General features: G+C 41.6%; 1 protein-coding gene across 3 annotated transcripts in view; it reads left to right on the plus strand.

Moving 5' to 3' along the window:
- The window catches only part of rps6kc1 (ribosomal protein S6 kinase polypeptide 1), a 139,922-nt gene extending 119,807 nt beyond the window's left edge, over nt 1-20,115 (plus strand). For all 3 annotated transcript variants that reach the window (XM_078404889.1, XM_078404890.1, XM_078404891.1), the window contains 3 exons: nt 8,387-8,469; nt 8,567-8,662; nt 19,552-20,115. In XM_078404889.1, the coding sequence (XP_078261015.1) occupies nt 8,387-8,469; nt 8,567-8,662; nt 19,552-19,671 (299 nt within the window). In that variant the 3' untranslated portion in view covers nt 19,672-20,115. The remainder of the gene's footprint in view (nt 1-8,386; nt 8,470-8,566; nt 8,663-19,551) is intronic.
- Nucleotides 20,116-20,450: the final 335 nt, after the last annotated feature.

The raw sequence follows: 20,450 nt of genomic DNA on the forward strand, positions 1-20,450 counted from the left end.
GTGACCGCGCTTTTGCGGTTGCAGCTCCTAGACTGTGGAACAGGATCCCTCTCCCCATCAGAACTGCCCCCTCCATCGACTCCTTTAAGTCCAGGCTCAAAACCTATTTCTACTCCCTAGCGTTTGAGGCCCATTGAGGAGGCGCTGTGAACTGTTTTGTATGTGCTGTTATGTTTGTGTGCTACTGTATGTTTCATTTTTTCCTTAGTACCTAAACAGATGTACAGCACTTTGGTCAACGTGGGTTGATTTTAAATGTGCTATACAAATAAAATTGACTTGACTTGACTTGAGAGATGCTGTCTGATCCGCTGAGTTACTCCAGCATCTTGTGACTATCTTGCCTGTGTTGGAAGTGGAAGTGCTGATGCTGGTTTATACTGAAGATAGACAAAATGCTGGAATAACCAAGCAGATCAGGCAGCATCTCTGGAGAAAAAGGATGGGTGATGTTTTGGGCCCGAAATGTCACCCATCCTTTTTCTCCAGATACGTTGCCTGACACATTGAGTTACTTCAGCACTTTGTGTATTTGTTGGAAGTAGATTGCTAATTTTTAAGACGCATCTAATCAAATACTTGAATCGTCAAGGTGTAGATCTAATGCCGCTTAATGGGATTAGTGTAGCTCGGCACAATATACATGGACATGGCAGGGTGAAGGGCCTGTTTCCATGCAGTCTGATTCTGACTCTGTAACCATTACGTTCCAGGGTTGCCAACCTGAAAATTGGTTAATAGAATAATTGACAGATTCACCTTTTGTGGTTAATACATTTATCATTCCTACTTAAGTCTGAAGAAGGGTCTCGACCCGAAACATCAACCATTCCTTCTCTCCTGAGATGCTGCCTGACCTGCTGAGTTACTCTAGCATTTTGTGAATAAATACCTTCGATTTGTACCAGCATCTGGAGTTATTTTTTTACATTCCTACTTAGGTGATTTGTTCAACCTGTAGGTGCTACCATTTTTCTTTGATTTGGAGGATTGTGTTCAGTTCTGGGCACTATGTTATAGGAAAGATGTTGTCAAGTTGGAAAGGGTACAGAGAAGATTTACAAGGATGTTGCCAAGGCTAGAGGGTCTGAGCAATAGGGAGAGGTTGAGTAGGCTGGGACTCTATTCCTTGGAGCGCAGGAGGATGAGGGGTGATCTAATTGTGGTGTATAAACTCATGAGAGGAATTGATCGGGTAGATGCAGAGTTCTTGCCCAGAGTAGGTGAATCGAGGACCAGAGGACAAAGGTTTAAGGCGAAAGGAAAAAGATTTAATAAGAATCTGAGAGGCAACTTTTTCACACAACGGGTGGTGGGTGTATGGAACATGATGCCAGAGGAGGTAGTTGAGACAGGGACTATCCAACATTTAAGAAACAGTTCGACAGATACATAGACAGGACAGGTTTGGAGGGATATGGACCAAACGTGGGCAGGTGGGACTAGTGTAGCTGGGACATGTTGGCCGGTTTGGGAAAGTTGGGCCGAAGAGCCTGTTTTCACACTGTATCACTCTATGACTCTACTAAAAGTCAATGTGATGCTAATTGCAATTCAGTTAACTGATATGATCTGATTATTATCACGTTCTGTATCCTGAGAGGCAGTCTCTTTGAATGGTTGGATCTGAACAGATCGCCGTTTTTTTGAAGGCAACTAAATGAAGGTTTTTCTTTCTGTCACCAGCAAGAATTATACTGGGCAGTCAAATAGTTTTGTGGGACGACCTGTAGTAACAGCAAGGAACCTGCAGGGGATGTCATGCACCATTAGTGACATTACTGTCGGCAAAGCACACGACTGGTGTTCACAGAAAAGAACAGTTGGCACAACAGCCTTGAAGTAAATTATTAACTGGACAGAAGATGTTACAGATTGACTCTGGATTAAATACTTAAGTGCAGAAAGCCCATTAACTCTGACTTTCCAATATGAGAATATTGAAAGGCCCCAGTTGGAGCATTAATTCTGGTTCATGCAGTGTTATATTTTTAAAACTGCCTAAATGCAACTAAATCCAGATCTACTGAAACTTGAAGGAATGGCGTACAAATCCAGCTGATAGCTTTATATAATCAAAATTTTATATGGCATTTAAGCGTTTGAAATACATAAGATTGGAGAGGGCAAGTATGGCAATGTAAGAGGAAAAAAAAAGCTGTATTTTTGTAAGATCAAGTTTGCTCTATTTATGGATTTTGACATTAGCTTCTTGTACATTACAAGTTTCTAAATATGTTTCTGCTCCTCCCCTTGAAATTATTATTTTCACATGACAGCACATCTCAGTAATCTAAGGTGACCTTGTATCTTTTTGTCTTGTAGTGTGTTCTATTAATAACTTGTTAGTGACCCACATTCATGTAACAAATACCTTCAGATGTGTGTTATCAGCCCATTATAAAAACTGAGAATAGACTGATATGCCTCTTGTTTCCCAGGCATGCATCCTCATAACCAGGATTTTGGCTGATACACAGTTATTCAGCTGTTGGATAAATTTGTTCTATTTATAAAGCACTGTTTTACACATTTGGTTTCAAAGTCACACAATGAATTTGTGTTTCCCTATGATTGAAACGTAAACTAGTGTACCATCTTCAACCCTCGTAAAGGTGACATTCCAGATATTCTTGAAATGCTTCATGAGAAGCCAAGCCCAATTATCCTGCCTGCAGATCAGAGAGGCAGCATCTCTGGAGAGAAGGAATGGGTGACGTTTCGGGTCCTGCTGAGTTACTCCAGCACTTTGTGTCTATTAATAGGAGTGGTAATAGAGTATGGATCACTCTGCACCCTGTGGCCTTGATGGTTTCTGGGTCTGTATAGACACCAGGCTGGAAGAGGCATCCATTGGAATAATACTTTCAAAGCATGTATGTAGTATGCCTCAAAGGTAGTGAAAGGGAACTGAATTTAAGGTAAGATTATTTCAAGGTGAAAAGTGAAGAGGTCAAAGAAGTACTAATTAATCTGACTGTGTAGTGGACTTTGAAGGAAACAAAATGTTGCTCTTCTGCCTCATGCAAATAGATTGCTAGTGACCAGTATGCTGGAGCAAGCTGGAAGGAACTGCTGAGATCCGTATGCTTTTGTGTCCATACTAAATTTAATCACTAGAGAGAAGGCTACAATATTGACAACCAGTAACAGGAAAGATGCCACTTTACAATAAAATAAGTTATCTACACTTATGCAGCCCATGTATACCAACTGATCTACTTTTTTTTCTATTTAAGATCTAACACATTAGACTACCATCCAAGATTACTATTTCATGCTGAAAGAGCAAAATTATTTTTTTTAGGAATAAGATAGTAATTTTGTCTCAACATATTATGAGAGATTTGCAGTGGAATTTTTTTCATGCTTACAATCGATGACGATGCAGGTGGATGATTTGGAAATCCCAGTGGACTTTAAACGAGTTGTGATCTCCAAATCGAAAAGTGTTGTCAACACAGAACTGTGCACACGTTGGGCTACCTTTGGTGCCATATGGAGTAATGAACTTGATTATATAAGAACCTAGTAAACAGTTGATAACATTTTACGTACAGGAGATCTTATCTGACATGCTGCTAATTAAACTGAAGACTGAGGAAATTAAACTGGATAAAGAGTTGAAAATTAAGTACAAGTCATGCAACATTTACGTGGCAAAGCCCCTGTTTGCGGGTTACCTCATCTTAGCATTGGGACAACTGCTGTTTCTAATTTGATAATGATGAATTGGAAACTCCATGCAAATTGGGTAAACACAAGAGCTCAGAAACGGCAGATTATGATTGGGCTGAACAATGGAAAATGAGATTTAATGCAGGCAGCTGTAGCATGTTGAACATAAGATGAATAGACAATAGGTGCAGGAGTAGGCCACTCAGCCCTTCGAGCCAGCACCGCCATTCAATGTGATCATGGCTGATCATTCTCAATCAGTACCCCGTTCCTGCCTTTTCCCCGTACCCCCTGACTCCGCTATCCTTAAGAGCTCTATCTAGCTTTCTCTTGAATGCATTCAGAGAATTGGCCTCCACTGCCTTCTGAGGCAGAGAATTCCACAGATTTACAACTCTGACTGAAAAAGTTTTTCCTCATCTCGTTCTAAATGACTACCCCTTATTCTTAAACTGTGGCCCCTGGTTCTGGACTCCCCCAACATTGGGAACATGTTTCACTGCCTTCTGAGGCAGAGAATTCCACAGATTCACAACTCTCTGACTGAAAAAGGTTTTCCTCAATGAACAAATATAAAATACACAAAGACCAACACTGAAAGTGCAATGGCTGAAATAACTGACATTGTAAGAGTTTATGTCGACTCAGTGTCTTCGTGTCCAAGATCAAGATTAAAATCAATTTATTGTCACATGTACCAATTAAGGTACAGTGAAATTTGAGTTACCAGCCAGTGCAGAACAGAAATCACCAGAAATCAACAAGATCAGTGGAACCGCATAATTAGAATAGCAGAATACCAGTGCAAGCAAGTCGTGATTAAAATTGTGTTGTATGAGAAAAGAGATAGTAGACAAAAAGTAATTTATTTGCCAGTCAGAGCTGTTTGCTTGCATGTTCCAAAAGGAAAAGTTGTTCAACATGAGCAAAAATACAATTGAATAAAATTAAACTCTGGAAGTATGAAGAAAAATAGTTGTAAGCTACTAAAGTGTATCCTTGGGATTGATGTATGGAGATAGCTTTTATGTTGTGGTCAATACTTGGAATGGATTTCTGAACAGATTGAGGGAATTCAAGATCCAGAATTATTTAAGAAAAGTAACTTGCATTTACATAGTGTCTTTCATTTTCCTTTCAAGACATGCCAAAGTGATGTACAGCCAGTGATGTATTTTTATGTATAGTCACTGTTATAATGTATGAAATGTGGCAGCCGATTTGAACATTAAGGTGGGGCAAATGACCTTCATCAATCATGCCTGATTCAGTAGGTTATACATACGAGAACAGCCGAAGGTAAGACATTTCTCCTCGGTTGTATATGCTAAACGAGCAATAGGCTTCTGAAATACTATTCCATTTGTCAATGAAACTGAATATCAGGAGCGCAGTTCAATGCATGTGTGTCACGACATCACTCATTTGGTGTATACAAAAGAGGATGAATTTCAACCATGAAATCTCTCCCAACTGGTAGATTGTTTTCTCTGCATTTAATGGATGTTATTCAAATTAAAGGCCCTTCATTGAGAAGTAATGATTTTCCTTTTAACATCCACAGTTAAAATTACAACGGATGAAAAGTGGAATTAATCACCTATGTGCCCACAGCTTGAATTGGTCTGCCTTTGACAGTGGGTATAAATAATTGCACCAAAACTGAATTTTATGATATGGACTATTGCCTTTTCAATAGTCCATTTTGAAACAAAAGATCACTGCAATTTGAAGTACTGCTAGACCAGCTGATTTCTTTCTTGCTTGGAATCGGGGGTGAAAGGTTATTCAACATTACAGGGAAGTTGCTACGAAGAGAAGAGGATGCTCTTTAAAATTATGTCTCTAAGAACAATAGATCAATTTTATTTTCTGACAAGGGGGAAAATGATGTTCTTCCTTTACTGGAATTAAAGAAGTCATTTGAAATGTGTGCTATGCAAAATAATGAATAAGATCCCTTGGTCTCTGTGACCTCTTTTGATGTGGATGCTTTTGAGGAAGCTGAAGTGTCTTAGTGGGAAGTGTGTAGTTTCTTCCTTTGCATGCAAACATTTTTCTTAAAGGACAGGTGGAACTCCTTCATCTGAAAACGGAACCTCCCTTGCCAAGCCTAGAATTGAGAAATGTTTTACTTCAACTACTGTCTTCCTCTTTCGTTCATGACATTTAAATTTATCTGCTACTCAATTTAAATGATACACCCACCAGCAAATGTACTTCAATAGTGAGACTCTGTTAATTTAACCCATTCACATTACGATTTTTCCTATGTGAGAAAACGTTCTGGCTGTTTTTTTTAAGTGCAGTAGTACTGAAATTGTCAATTGCAACAAAATGCCAGCTCTATGGGGAATTGGTGACTAGTTTTTCTCATTGTATTCAAGTATAATAATGAATTAAGTGATGTTTGTCATTCTCTTGAATATAAATGAAAATAATTATTGTTATAGCTGTTTTACAAAACTAATAGTACTGCCGATGGTACCTGGAGACCTTCGACTCCAGCAGGTATGAAGAGACTGAGTTTGTATTTATACAACTGAAGTAACATGTCTGCTGACATCACCAACCTTGGACACCTTTATTAGATATGGGGATTTACAAGCTACTTCAGATCCGATGTAGATGACCCTACTGCCAATGTGCATAAATATAATCTTCTGTTCATAGCATCTGATAATGCAAAGCATACGGGGTGAATAATATCGTGGAAAGCTATAGAAAGTAGATTTATATTTTTTGAAATTTAGAAGAATGGGAGGTAATTCTTGCTATTGAGGGAATGCAGCGTAGGTTCACCAGGTTAATTCCTGGGATGTCATGACTGATATCTAGTGAAAGAATGGATCAGCTGAGCTTATATTCACTGGAATTTAGAAGGATGAGAGGGGATCTTATAGAAACATTAAGGGATTGGACAGACTGGATGCAGGAAAAATGGTCCCGATGTTGGGGTAGTCCAGAACCAGGGGTCACAGTTTAAGTATAAGGGGTAGGCCATTTAGGACTGAGATGAGGAAAAACCTTTTCACCCAGAGAATTGTGAGTCTGTGGAACTCTGCAAAGAAGGCGGTCGAAGCCAATTCACTGGATGTATTCAAGAGAGAATTGGATATAGCTCTTAGGGCTAACTGAATCAAGGGATATGGGGAGAAAGCAGGAACGGGGTACTGATTTTGGATGATCAGCCATGATCATATTGAATGGCGGTGCTGGCTCGAAGGGCCGAATGGCCTACGCCTGCACCTATTTTCTATGTTTCTAATGTTACTGAAGCATATGAGATCCTTAGGGGGAATGACAGGGTAAATGTCAAGATGTTTCCATTAGTGGGAGAACCTTGAACAAGGGCATATAGTTACAAGATTAGGAGGCGGCTTTAAGACTGAGGGACATCAACAGAGAGTGATGATAAAGAAGGTACAGAAGCTTGAAAGCACGTTCTGTGACACTTGGGAACAGCATCTTCCCCTCGATTATCTGGCTTCTGAATGGTCCTTCCATAAGCTAGGGTACTGTTTGATTCACCTCTACCCTATTGAGGACATTGGACTTTGTCTCAGGAGCAGATGCGCTGCAATGATGAGAAATATATTCTGCACTCTGTATCTTCACCTTTGCTCTATCTATTGTACTTCAGTTTGAACTGATTTGTTTCTATGTATGGTATATCCGATCTTTTAGTTTAGAGATACAGCGCGGAAACAGGCCCTTCGGCCCACCGAATCCGCACCGACCAGTGATCCCCGCTCATTAACACTACCCTACACACACTAGGGACAATTTATATATTCATACCAAGTCAATTAACCTACAAACCTGTACGTCTTTGGAGTGTGGGAGGAAACCGAAGATCTTGGAGGAAACCTGCGCCGGTCACGGGGAGAACGTACAGACAAGCACCCATTGTCACGATCAAATCCGGGTCTCTTGTGCTGTAAGGCAGTTGCTCTACCGCTACGCCACTCTGCTGCCCCTGTTTGGATAGACTGCAAAACCACGCTTTTCACTGTACCTCAGTACACGTGACAATAATAAACCTAAACTTATAACTGGATATGTTGAGGTCATGCAGCATTTGTAGAAGGAGAAGCACTTAATGTGGATCGAAGACCTTTCATCAGTGCAGGGCAGATGAATGAACGAATGAATGAATAAGTTTATTGGCCAAGTATGTGCATATACAAAGCACAGAGTGGTGCACTGATGCAGCTATGGAAGCTGCTGCCTCATTGACCTTAGCAACCCCAGTTGAATCCTGAACACCATGCTGTCAGTGTGGAGTTTGCATGTTCTTTCTGTGGTGGCATGGGTTTCCTTCACTGCTTTTGTTTCCTCACACCTCCCAAAGATGTGGGTCTGATAGGTTAATTGGCCACTATAGATCGCCCCTGTTGTTGAGGTGGTTTGATGGAGATTTGGGGAGAACGGCAGTAGATAGGATTAGTTTAAATGGATATGTGATGCTTGGTGTGGATTCAGAGGGCCAAAGGGACCATTTCCATGTTGTTTCTTTCTTTAACTCTTAAAGACTATCAGATTGTGAAACTTCTGCTGGTTGTAAAAGTAATCTGTTAAATTTAAGACGCACATCGAAGAATAGAATACCACATATGTTTATTTGGGCAAAAATGCCCATTACTGATTTGAATTTTGAAACTGAAGGCACTAGTTTAAACTGTGAATGATTTTTATTTTTCAACAGAGGTTGGTGGCATAGCAGAAGAAACTGAGGACTGTGACTGGTGGAGTTTAGGAGCAATTTTATTTGAACTCTTGACTGGGAAAGTGAGTATAACAGGGTGATGAACTGTAATGCATATTTAAAATGTTTAAGTATATTAAAATAATACTTGATGATGGCAATTGATTTTCTTTGTTGCAGCCTCTGTTTCAGTGCCATCCAGCTGGAATAAATACACACACAGCTCTAAACCTGCCAGATCACATATCAGAGGAAGCTCGATCAGTGGTGCAGCAGGTAACCTGCTATTTCTAATGAAATTCTATCGGATAAATATTTTGAGAGTCTGTGCCCTAAAGTAAATGTGTTAGACATTGTCTGTTATAGTCGCGTAAGAATCCAACCATTATTTCTTGGGTGATTTTTATTTTTTGAACTTTTAATTTCTTTACCCATTCTTCATTTTCATTACGTGTAAGAAAGAACTGCAGATGCTGGTTTAAATTGAAGGTAGACACAAAATGCCGGAGTAACTCAGTGGGACAGGCAGCATCTCTGGAGAGAAGGAAGGGTCTCGACCTGAAAGTGTAAGAAAATAACTGCAGATGCTGGTACAAATCGAAGGTATTTATTTCACAAAATGCTGGAGTAACTCAGCAGGTCAGGCAGCATCTCAGGAGAGACGGGATGGGTGACGTTTCGGGTCGAGACCCTTCTTCGGTCTGATGTCAGGTTTCACACTAGGGCATCAGAGATGTCCTCATTCTTCAGAAAACAGGGCTTCCCCTCTCGCATTATAGATGAGGCTCTCACTAGGGCCTCTTCTACATCCCGCAGCTCCACTCTTGCTCCCCCTCCCCCCATTCGTAACAAGCAATAAGCAACGATACCTGGCGACAAGCCAGCTTTCGCCAAGAAATTTCAATCCGGTTGATTTCTCAGCGACGCGCTGAGATCCACTACGATTCTTTGAAGACTCCTCACGATCATGCTCGTGACACCCCAGCGAACTGTCGGCGACAGCCTAGTCGCCGGCAGTCGCGTTCAAATCGCCTAAGTGGGAAGGGCCCTTGACGGAGCCGTTCAAGAGAAGACGATGCTAAAGAACTTCCTGGAAAAAGTGGAGAACAACAGTTCTAATGAGGGTGAGGAAATTAAAGAGATATTTAAACAAAAAATAGAATTGGATAAATTATTGAAAGTGAAAGCAGATAAATGCCAAGAAGCTACCTGATGCTGTACATTCCTGGCCTTTGAAATGACTTGCTTTGGAGAAGGTAGATGACAACTAATACATCCACGAACATCCTTCAGATTGTAATCCAGTTAGTTCAGTTTGAAAGTTACCAAAGGCACCCAGCTTGTCACCGTCAATGATAGGACATAGTTGGCCTGACAGCAATAGGGGGGAAAGTGTTCCAACATAAATCAGATTTCTACCATCTGCAGTTTTTTTTGTTGATTTTCATTCACTGAGTTTTTCCAGCAATTTCTGTTTCCAGCCCAGCATTTTCTGTTTTTATTTCAAATTTTGGAAAGTGCCAGTGTATTATTGAGGAAATGGTAACGAGATTTAAAAAGTAATAAAGAAGATCAGCCAGAGTCGTTGTGGATTCATGGCAATTAAATCATGCTCGAAAAATCTGTTACTTTGTTGAAGTTGTAACCAGCAGAGCGGATAAAGGCCAACTGGTGGATGTGGTGTACGGGTCCACCACAGCTCACGAACACGCAACCTATGTCAAACGTACGACGGAACATTTGGGAGAAGGGTGGCATATAAACGCCACACCCGCAGGGCTGCAGGCCACGTGGGAACATGGTTCACTTCTGCTTTTCCCCTTGTGAACTGTGCATGTCGCTTGAGCTCATGGTATTTAGGGGGGAAATGGATGGAAAGCAGTAGAAATAAACAGCTTATTTTCAGGATGAGAGCATATGACCATTGAGTGCCACAGGGCTTGCTGCTGTAATGCCAGCTCTTTATAATTCATAGAAAACATAGAAAATAGGTGCAGGAGTAGGCCATTCGGCCCTTTGAGCCAGCCAGCACCGCCATTCAATGTGATCATGGCTGATCATCTAAAATCAGTACCCCGTTCCAGCTTTTTCCCCATATCCCTTGATTCCTTTAGCCCTACCTCTCTCTTGAAAACATCCAGTGAGTTGGCCTCCACTGCCTTCTGTGGCAGAGATTTCCAGATTCACGACTCTGGGTGAAAATGTTTTTCCTCATCTCAGTCCTAGATGGCCTGCCCCTTATTCTTAAACTGTGACCCCTGGTTCTGGGCTCCCCCAACATCGGGAACATTTCTCCTGCTTCTAGCCTGTCTAATCCTTTAAGAATTTTAGATGTTTCTATAAGATCCCCTCTCATACTTCTAAATTCCAGTGAATACAAGCCCAGTCACCTATTTCTTTTCTCCAGAGATGCTGCCTGAATCTGTGGAATTAATTTACACAGAAGGCTGTGGAGGCCAAGTCAATGGATATTTTCAAGGCAGAGATAAATTCTTGATTGGTACGGGTGTCAGGGGTTATGGGGAGAAGGAAGGGGAATGGAGTTAGGAGGGAGACATAGATTAGCCATGATTGAATGGCAGTGCAGAATTGATGGGCCGAATGGCCTAATTCTGCTCCTACCGTTTATCAACTTATGAGTCTGAGGAAGGGTCTCAACCTGAAATATCACCAGTTTGTTCTGTCCAGAGATGCTGCCTGTCTCGCTGAGTTACTCCAGCATGTTGTGTCTACTGCAAGACCACATTTCTTTCTTTCCCATTGCCACCTCTGAGCAAGTTACAGATAATCCTAAAGAATTAAATACTAAGCACTTGGCACGGCTCCTAATTATCCACTACATATTCGATTATTGACCAGTGACGAAAGGCAGCACTGAATAGTCTGCATCCTTAGTGCACACACGGCAAAAGATAAATTGCCCAAACAGCTACCAGCATCACAATAAATATTTTAATGCAATTGTGGAGCAATTGCACCAAGTTGGTAAATGCAGTTCAGAAGTGCAATGTTTGGAGTTGCATCACAACAACCAAAGTAATTGATTTTTCTTGTAAAACAGCATGTTTGTGAATAGACAATAGGTGCAGGAGGAGGCCATTCGGCCCTTCAAGCCAGCACCGCCATTCAATGTGATCATGGCTGATCATTCACAATCAGTACCCCGTTCCTGCCTTCTCCCCATACCCCTTGACTCCGCTATCCTTAAGAGCTCTATCTAGCTCTCTCTTGAATGCATTCAGAGAATTGGTCTCCACTGCCTTCTGAGGCAGAGAATTCCACAGATTCACAACTCTGACTGAAAATGTTTTTCCTCATCTCAGTTCTAAATGGCCTACCCCTTATTCTTAAACTGTGGCCCCTTGTTCTGGACTCCCCCAACATTGGGAACATGTTTCCTGCCTAACGTGTCCAACCCCTTAATAATCTTATACGTTTTGATAAGATCTCCTCTCATCCTTCTAAATTCCAGTGTATACAAGCCTAGTCGCTCCAGTCTTTCAACATATGATAGTCCCGCCATTCTGGGAATTAACCTAGTAAGTAAGATCCTGGCCTGAAATATTAACCATTTCTCCCTCCAATCCATTCCCGGTATTTCCAGCAATTTCCTATTTTAATTCAGATTTACTTCCTCTCACTTTCCTTGTCTCTGTAACCTGCTCTGGTGTTTAATCCCGCAAACAAACCCCTTTAATTCCACCTGGTCCATGTTCGGATGTAACCTCTCACCGTGTCCAAGTCCGTGCTTTCTGCCATCCCATCAAAGCAAGGACTTGGACACGGTGAGAGGTTACATCCGAACATGGACCAGGTGGAATTAAAGGAGTTTGTTTGCGGGATTAAACACCATCCGCTCCAATCTGCTTTGATGGTTCGGGGACCGACCGGGTTTAATACGATCACCTTTGCCAATAATACTGAGCTGGATTGCAGTGGGAATTTTAGAAGGCTATGTAAGGTGGATTGTGATTTTGGGAAGATGTGAGCTGATCCACGTTGGCGGAAAGAATGGAAGTGTGAGAGATTGAAAAGAGTTCTTGTTCAGAGGGACGTGTGTAGTTTAGTATATGAGTCACTGGCATTCACATACAGCAAGTGTTGACAAAGGCAAACTCTATGTTGACCTTTATGTTGGATTTGAGTACCCTGATGAAACAGCGTCTGGAATATTATGTACACATCCGGTCTCCACATACCAGGATGGAAATATTAGGTCTCGGGGGAGTGCAATGAAGGTTCACCAGGTTGAATTTTGTGGTGCCATTTTTGCCGTATGACCTAGCCTGCACTCTCTTTAGAAGAACGAGGCATTGAAACAAACAGCTTTTTTGTTGGTCTTGATAGGTTAGCTTCTCGGATGATGATTCCTCTGATTAGGCTGCCACATGCAGTAAACAGTCTCAAAATAAGGGGTCAACCAGAAAATGACTTCTTCATTCAGCAGACCTGAAGAAGCTCAGTCGCTGGTTTTGTCCAAGGCAGAGCATGTTAGATTTTTGGATATTAAGTGCTATGAGGTTACGGCTTAGTCATACAATCATACAGCAGGGAAACAGGCCCTTCTGCGGATCTACTCTATCTATTCCCCTCATGATCCTACACACCTATGTAAGATCACCCCTCATTATCCTGCACTCTAATGAATAAAGTCCTACCTGCCCAACCTCTCCCTATGGCTCAGGCCTCAAGTCCTGGCAACGTCCTCGTAAATCCTCTCTGCATTCTTTCCAGCTTAACAACATCTTTCCTATAGCAGGGTGACCAAACTGAAAACAGTACTCCAAACATGGCCTCACCTAAGACAATGGAACTCTATAAGATAGACCATGAGCATGGTCTATCTTATAGAGTTCCATTGCCCCAACGCCTGTCGGCGTGTTTTCATCATTGAGCTGACGGTCCCCTGGGAGGAGGTTGTGGACGAGGCATATGAAAGGAAAAGGCTGAGATATTCCAACCTTGCAGTAGAGGCAGAGGGGCGAGGTTGCAGTGTAAGGGTGCGTCCAGTGGAGGTGGAATGCAGGGGCTTTGTAGCCAGTTCCACCGCAAGGCTCCTGAGGGAAGTAGGAGTCAGAAGGCAGGCCCAAAGGAAAGCAACCAAAGAACTTGCCAATGTCGCCGAACGGAGCAGTCACTGGCTGTGGCTGAAATGAAGAGATGCTGTCTGGGCTGCCACGTGACCATCTAGAGGCTAACCATAAGACACACACACCCAGGTCTGATCACCCTGCGGTGGGCCTGCCTCGACTGAGGGTGCCTTGTGATAAAAGGCCGAAACACCCAGTGACGTTAAGGTACACAACTGAAGATGTGTCTGAATGGTAGCAACATTACCTAGTGGTCACCCCCAAGAACAACACCAGTCAATTGTAGTGCAAACCTTAGGGATTGTAACATCTAGTCCTACTAATCAATCTGTTTGTATATAAATGGCCTTACGCCCTTCATTTAATTGGAAAGTGAATGGAAAGGAACCGGATTGAAAGAGGCCCAGGGTGGAGAGGATTGCCCATGAACCAGACAATGTCCATAAGCCTGGTCGAACTGGTCCCTTTCAACTTGAACTATGCAATAAGTATCCAGACTCCTGGCATTAAAATGTATTTGATTTCTTCAATTAGTGTTCAAAAACATTGAACTGTTTAAAATATGATGGTGTCAAGGTAAAAGACCAACCATGATCTTATTGACTAGCAGAGCAGGCAAGAGAAAGACATACATCTTCTGTTTCTTGTGTTTCACAGAAGCTAATTATCAAGGCTGACTTTTATGTCTCCCCCCCTCCAATCCAAGATAGTATAATTGAAACCAATTAAATCACATTTCTTCTTAAAACCCTATGTTATGTTTTACATGCTGAAATCAAAACACAAAATGCTATTAGTACTCAACAGAGAGAGAAACACAGTTAATGTCTCAGGCCAGCAGGGCCAGCTGGAGCTGAGTTAAGCCAAACTCAAGTTGCTATCAAAATCACTGTTGTACTTTGAAGAGTTTTTTTGTTGTAGAAAGATGAAATCTGGACCCAAACTATACCTACCCTGAGCATAACGGTAGAAATGGACCTTCATTCCTCTGTCTGTCTATGTACACGGGAAAGAAAGACACTGTCTGAGGTTAGCAATGTTGTCAATAAATAAATCACATACCCATTATTCAGAAAACAACTCCTTTAGGATACATAACTCTGTTGAATTGAGTCATCAGTAATCTGTCTGCAGCCTGTGACCAATAGTTAGTCTCACTTGGGAAGTGAGAAAGGAGTTATAATTGACCTTAATTATGCTGGGACAAGCCATACATGTTAGGAAGGGAACTAAACAATTCTTTGTTAAAATGCTGCTGTATTTTTAGTTTGAAGATGGGATAGAGGAGTATACATTTCAAATCTAATTGTTTGCTTGAAGTTTTCCTTTTGATTGTTATTTCTAAACTAAAATGCAAGGTCAACTTTAACTATTGGAAAGATAAAATGGCCAAGCATTATTTTACACAGATCAACATTTCTGCACACTAATTGAAGGAATAAAATAAAATGTAATGCCAAAGAGTGTATGGTTACGTATTGCATAGTATAAGTTGAAAGCGACCAACCAGACCTGGCTTATGAATGTTGTCTGGTACAAGGGCAATCATAGAATCATACAGCGTGGAACAGGCCCTTCGGCCCAACTTACCTGTGCCAACCAAGATGCCTCATCGACATTAGGTTCATCTGCCTGCCCTTGGCCCATATCCCCCTAAACCCTTTCTATCCATGTTACTATCCAAATGTCTTTTAAATGTGGTTATAGTACCTGCCTCAATAAACCTCCTCTGGCAACTTGTTCTAAATGCCTACCACTCTCTGTGCGAAAATGTTGTCCCTCAGATTCCTATTAAATCTTTCCACTCTCAACTTAAACCTATGTCCTCTGATTCCCCTGCTATGGGTAAAAGACTCTGTACATTCATCCTATCTAATCCCCTCATGATCATATACACCTCCATAAGATCACTCCTCCTCTTCCTGCGCACCAAGGAATAAAGTCTTAGCCTTTCCAACCACTCCTTTTTGCTCAGGCCCTCAAGTCCTGGCAACATCCTCGTAAAACTTTGCATTCTTTCTAGCCTAACAAGGTCCTTCCTAGAGCAGGGTGACCAAAACTAAACACAATACTCCACATGTAGCCTCAACAACATCTTGTATAAGTGCAACATAACATCCAAACTTCCATACTCAATACCTTGACTGATGAAGGCCAATGTACCAAAAGCCTTCTTGACCACCTGTGATGCCACCGTCAAGGAACTATGTACCTGCACTCATAGATCCCTCTGCTCTACAACACTCCCCAGAGCCTTGCCATTCACTGTGAAGGTCCTGCCTTGTTTGACTTCCCAAAAAGCAAAACTCTCACTGATCTGCATTAAACTCCATTGCCCATTCCTCTGCCCACTTGCCCAACTGATCAAGGTCCATATCCCTCTAAACCTTTCCTCTGGAAATCTTCTGTCAATCATGCTTCTTCCCATCTGTTGTCCAATTGAATGAGTGAAATATAGGCATTAATATTCATTTTGTGAACATGGCCTCTTCTATAGAGTTCTACTTCTTGGGCCTGTTGCATCATGGAATACTCCTGCAGGGAATCCATGACAACACATACACAACACATCAGTGATTTAACATCACTGACTTAACATCCCCTTTGCATCCTGGAATAGTTTCAAGGTGTTTCCTTTCTGCAAACTCAAAGATTGCTTCAAATGCGTTATATATGTAATGAAATACCTTTTGAAACCTTTCCTATCCATGTACCTTTCTAAATGTCTTTTAAATGTGTACCCAATCTATCTACCTGCAATAGACACAAAAAGCTGGAGTAACTCAGTAGGAAAGGCAGCATCTCTGGAGAGAAGGAATGGGTGATGTTTCGGGTCGAGACCCTTCTTCTACCTGCAATGCCACCCAAAGGGAACTGTGTATTTGTGGTCCTAGACTCATCTGTTCTGCAAGACTCCTCATGGTCTCACCATTCACTATGAAGGTCCTGCCCTGACTTCTCAAAATGCTACACCTCACACTTAAGAAAAATGTTCTTGGTTAGTTTTCTCAAAGCAACTCTCTGAATACTTTGACTATCATCTATTTAATTTGTAAACAAATGAAAAATACAACATTTAAGAAAAGTAAGTGAATGATCTGATTGCTAAAATTAATTCAGATTAATGTAACCCCACTTTTCAAAAAGGGAGGGAGAGAGAAAACGGGGAATTACAGACCAGTTAGTCTAACATCGGTAGTGGGGAAAATGCTAGAGTCAGTTATTAAAGATGGGATAGCAGCACATTTGGAAAGTGGTGAAATCATTGGACAAAGTCAGCATGGATTTATGAAAGGTAAATCATGTCTGACGAATCTTATAGAATTTTTCAAGGATGTAACTAGCAGAGTGGATAAGGGAGAACCAGTGGATGTGTTGTATCTGGACTTCCAGAAGGCTTTCGACAAGGTCCCACATAAGAGATTAGTATGCAAACTTAAAGCACACGGTATTGTGGGTTCAGTATTGATGTGGATAGAGAACTGGCTGGCAGACAGGAAGCAAAGAGTAGGAATAAACGGGTCCTTTTCAGAATGGCAGGCAGTGACTAGTGGGGTACCGCAAGGCTCAGTGCTGGGACCCCAGCTATTTACAATATTTATTAATGATTTGGACGAGGGAATTGAATGCAACTTTTCCAAGTTTGAGGATGACACGAAGCTGGGGGGCAGTGTTAGCTGTGAGGAGGATGCTAGGAGGCTGCAAGGTGACTTGGATAGGTTAGGTGAGTGGGCAAATGCATGGCAGATGCAGTATAATGTGGATAAATGTGAGGTTATCCACTTTGGTGGCAAGAACAGGAAAGCAGACTATTATCTGAATGGTGGCCGATTAGGAAAAAGGGAGATACAACGAGACCTGGGTGTCGTAGTACACCAGTCATTGAAAGTAGGCATGCAGGTGCAGCAGGCAGTGAAGAAAGCGAATAGTATGTTGGCATTCATAGCGAGGGGATTTGAGTATAGGAGCAGGGAGGTTCTGCTGCAGTTGTACAGGGCATTGGTGAGACCACACCTGGAGTATTGCGTACAGTTTTGGTCTCCTAATCTGAGGAAAGACATTCTTGCCATAGAGGGAGTACAGAGAAGGTTCACCAGATTGATTCCTGGGATGGCAGGACTTTCATATGAAGAAAGACTGGATAGACTCGGTTTGTACTCGCTGGAATTTAGAAGATTGAGGGGGGATCTTATAGAAACTTACAAAATTCTTAAGGGGTTGGACAGGTTAGATGCAGGAAGATTGTTCCCAATGTTGGGGAAGTCCAGAACAAGGGGTCACAGTTTAAGGATAAGGGGGAAGTCTTTTAGGACCGAGATGAGAAAGTTTTTTTCACACAGAGAGTGGTGAATTTGTGGAATTCTCTGCCACAGAAGGTAGTTGAGGCCAGTTCATTGGCTATATTTAAGAGGGAGTTAGATGTGGCCCTTGTGGCTAAAGGGATCAGCGGGTATGGAGAGAAGGCAGGTACAGGATACTGAGTTGGATGATCAGCCATGATCATATTGAATGGCGGTGCAGGCTCGAAGGGCCAAATGGCCTACTCCTGCACCTATTTTCTATGTTTCTAAAGTGTACAGAAATAGTCCACTGAGACCATATGCAAGTGTCGCCAAATTTAGGCACCATTTCAAACTCCAGTTTGGTTCGTGCGCTCAGTCTTCTGGAGAAGCGCCCGATCTAGGCGAGCCCCAGGCTGCTGCAAGGCCTCCAGCCTTTGCCTCCTTCCGGACCATCCAGCGAACCAATGTTCCTCTCCTGCCCGGGCATGTTCAGCCTGTGTGCTCCTGAGGCCCCTCCCGCAGCCGACCCTGAGGGCCCGGAAGGTAAGACGCTCTTACCGGCCCTTGCTCTCTTGCATCCACCATCCTCAGCTCCCTCCACCCTTCTCTCCGTCCTTTACCCTGGCCGTGCAGCCCACCGGTCCTTCCACTTGCCAGTGGGGGCACATTCCACTGCGGTTTTCAAGAGTGTTGAATAAATATATGGTGAAGAATTGTTTGCAAGGACATGGAGAAGGGGGTCAGGGGTGGGTAGATCAAGTGAGCAGTTCGGATAGAGAGCTGGCAAAGACACATTGAGATGAGTGGTCTCCCTCTGTGACTATTCTATACTATGATGACAAATAATCCAGGCTGGCATGCATTTATGAAAGGAACATGGTTTTTCATTTGGGGCTGTTTGGCAAACCGGGTATGTTTGTGTCTTGAGAATAACTGGGGATTATTGTGTATTTTATCAGTCAGGACAAAATCTATCAAGGACATTTTCCTGACAGATGTATGCGCATGGATCGAAGACGATGAATATAAATTGCGTTATCATTTTTGGAATAAGTGCACTGTAAATATTACAGTAGTTTCAATTGTAGCTCTGACATGTGAGGGACTGTTTTGGAACTCCGCCTACCCACCTACCTCTCCTTCACAGCCCTTTCCTCTCTTGGTTAAGAATGACAACAACAAGTAGTAGTAGCTGAATGTGCAGCTGTGTGAAGGTTTTGCTAAGCACGTGGAAGCTGCTCAAATTATTCTTAAGATAGATTGAGCCCTTAATGGCTGTGTGCATAATGGTAAATGGTATTGAGAATATAAATTGATGCATAAACCTAGTAATGGTATTATTGAGTCTACAGAATTTAATGAATTAAAGTGCATTGCAAAAGATTTGGGCCAGCAAGTTGATCAATTGCTAAAAATACTTTAAATTAGACAAAATGATGTCTGTCTAGGTAGATCCTTAGAGTACAAATCTAAGAATATTAAATTGAGATAGCATTAGTGAGGCTACACTTGGAGTTCTATGTCCACTTTTTAATCAGAGAGAAATTGAAATAGGTTCAATCCTAAGCAAAAGGGATGATGGTGTCTTTTTAAGAAAAAATCTCTAAACTAAATCAATTTTGGGGTTATTGGAGCGATAAATTTGTTTGATAAATGAAAGGGTGTGTGGTCTTTGTAAGTTATGAGCAGGATCAGAGGAATATTTATAAATACAGTGTGTAGATAAATAGCATCTGTAATAATCATTTCAGCTACAGAATGTGTGTGATATGTTTGTCTGTCTTGTCTTTAGCTTTTGCAGTATAATCCCAGCGAGAGACTTGGTGCTGGTGTGTCAGGTGTTGAAGACATCAAATCACACCCATTCTTCCAAACTGTGGACTGGTCCCAGAGTGACAAAGTAAAGAACTAGAGCAAAGGAGGAGACTACGTCGTTTACTGCACTAACCAGGATTGTATTTGGGGGTCAATATTACCACTGGCCAAATCCCAGGCCTTCCTAGGACATGAACTGTTGGGCAAGACGGAGCAACTGATTTTTTTCTGGGATTATTTCATTATATTTGAGTCTGTATTACAAGAGCCTGAGGTGCTGTATTTTAGATCATGCTGCAGAATCTGCAATGATTATATTTTGTGAATAACTGTGTATAAAATAGGCAGGTACAGTCAGAGACTGGAATAAAGATGTACACAATTCCTATTTATTTATAGAATATAAATATGTGGTGCTGTAACATATTGAATTTAGCTTGTCCTTAATGAGGGTAATTTCTGCTGATTATTGTTACTAATTACTATTCTTATTACATGAACCAATGAATTGCAGGGTATAGATTAGAACCAAGTAAATAAAATGGTTTACAAATTAACTACAATGAAAATCTGTTCTTCCCAAAGAGTGACATGTAATTTTGTTTTGTATAATGTATTTCAAAAATGAGTTTTGATCAAAACACATTTTAGAAGTTAGATGTATATGTTATTGGCATCAGTCCAAAACAAGGTAGCACAACTTTATGCACACGCGTCAACCAATATAATCACATCTGGAATCACAGGAGCTGAGTAATTATAGGCTTTATAGTCTAAACTCACACCTACCTTTGGAGAAGATTTTATTTAAGAGATTATCAACCACTTTTATTTTCAGACATCTTGCTTCTGTCAGGCCCGCACTAAGAAAGGCTA

This window comes from Rhinoraja longicauda, chromosome 9 (genome assembly GCF_053455715.1).
Source record: "Rhinoraja longicauda isolate Sanriku21f chromosome 9, sRhiLon1.1, whole genome shotgun sequence".
Taxonomy (NCBI): domain Eukaryota; kingdom Metazoa; phylum Chordata; class Chondrichthyes; order Rajiformes; family Arhynchobatidae; genus Rhinoraja; species Rhinoraja longicauda.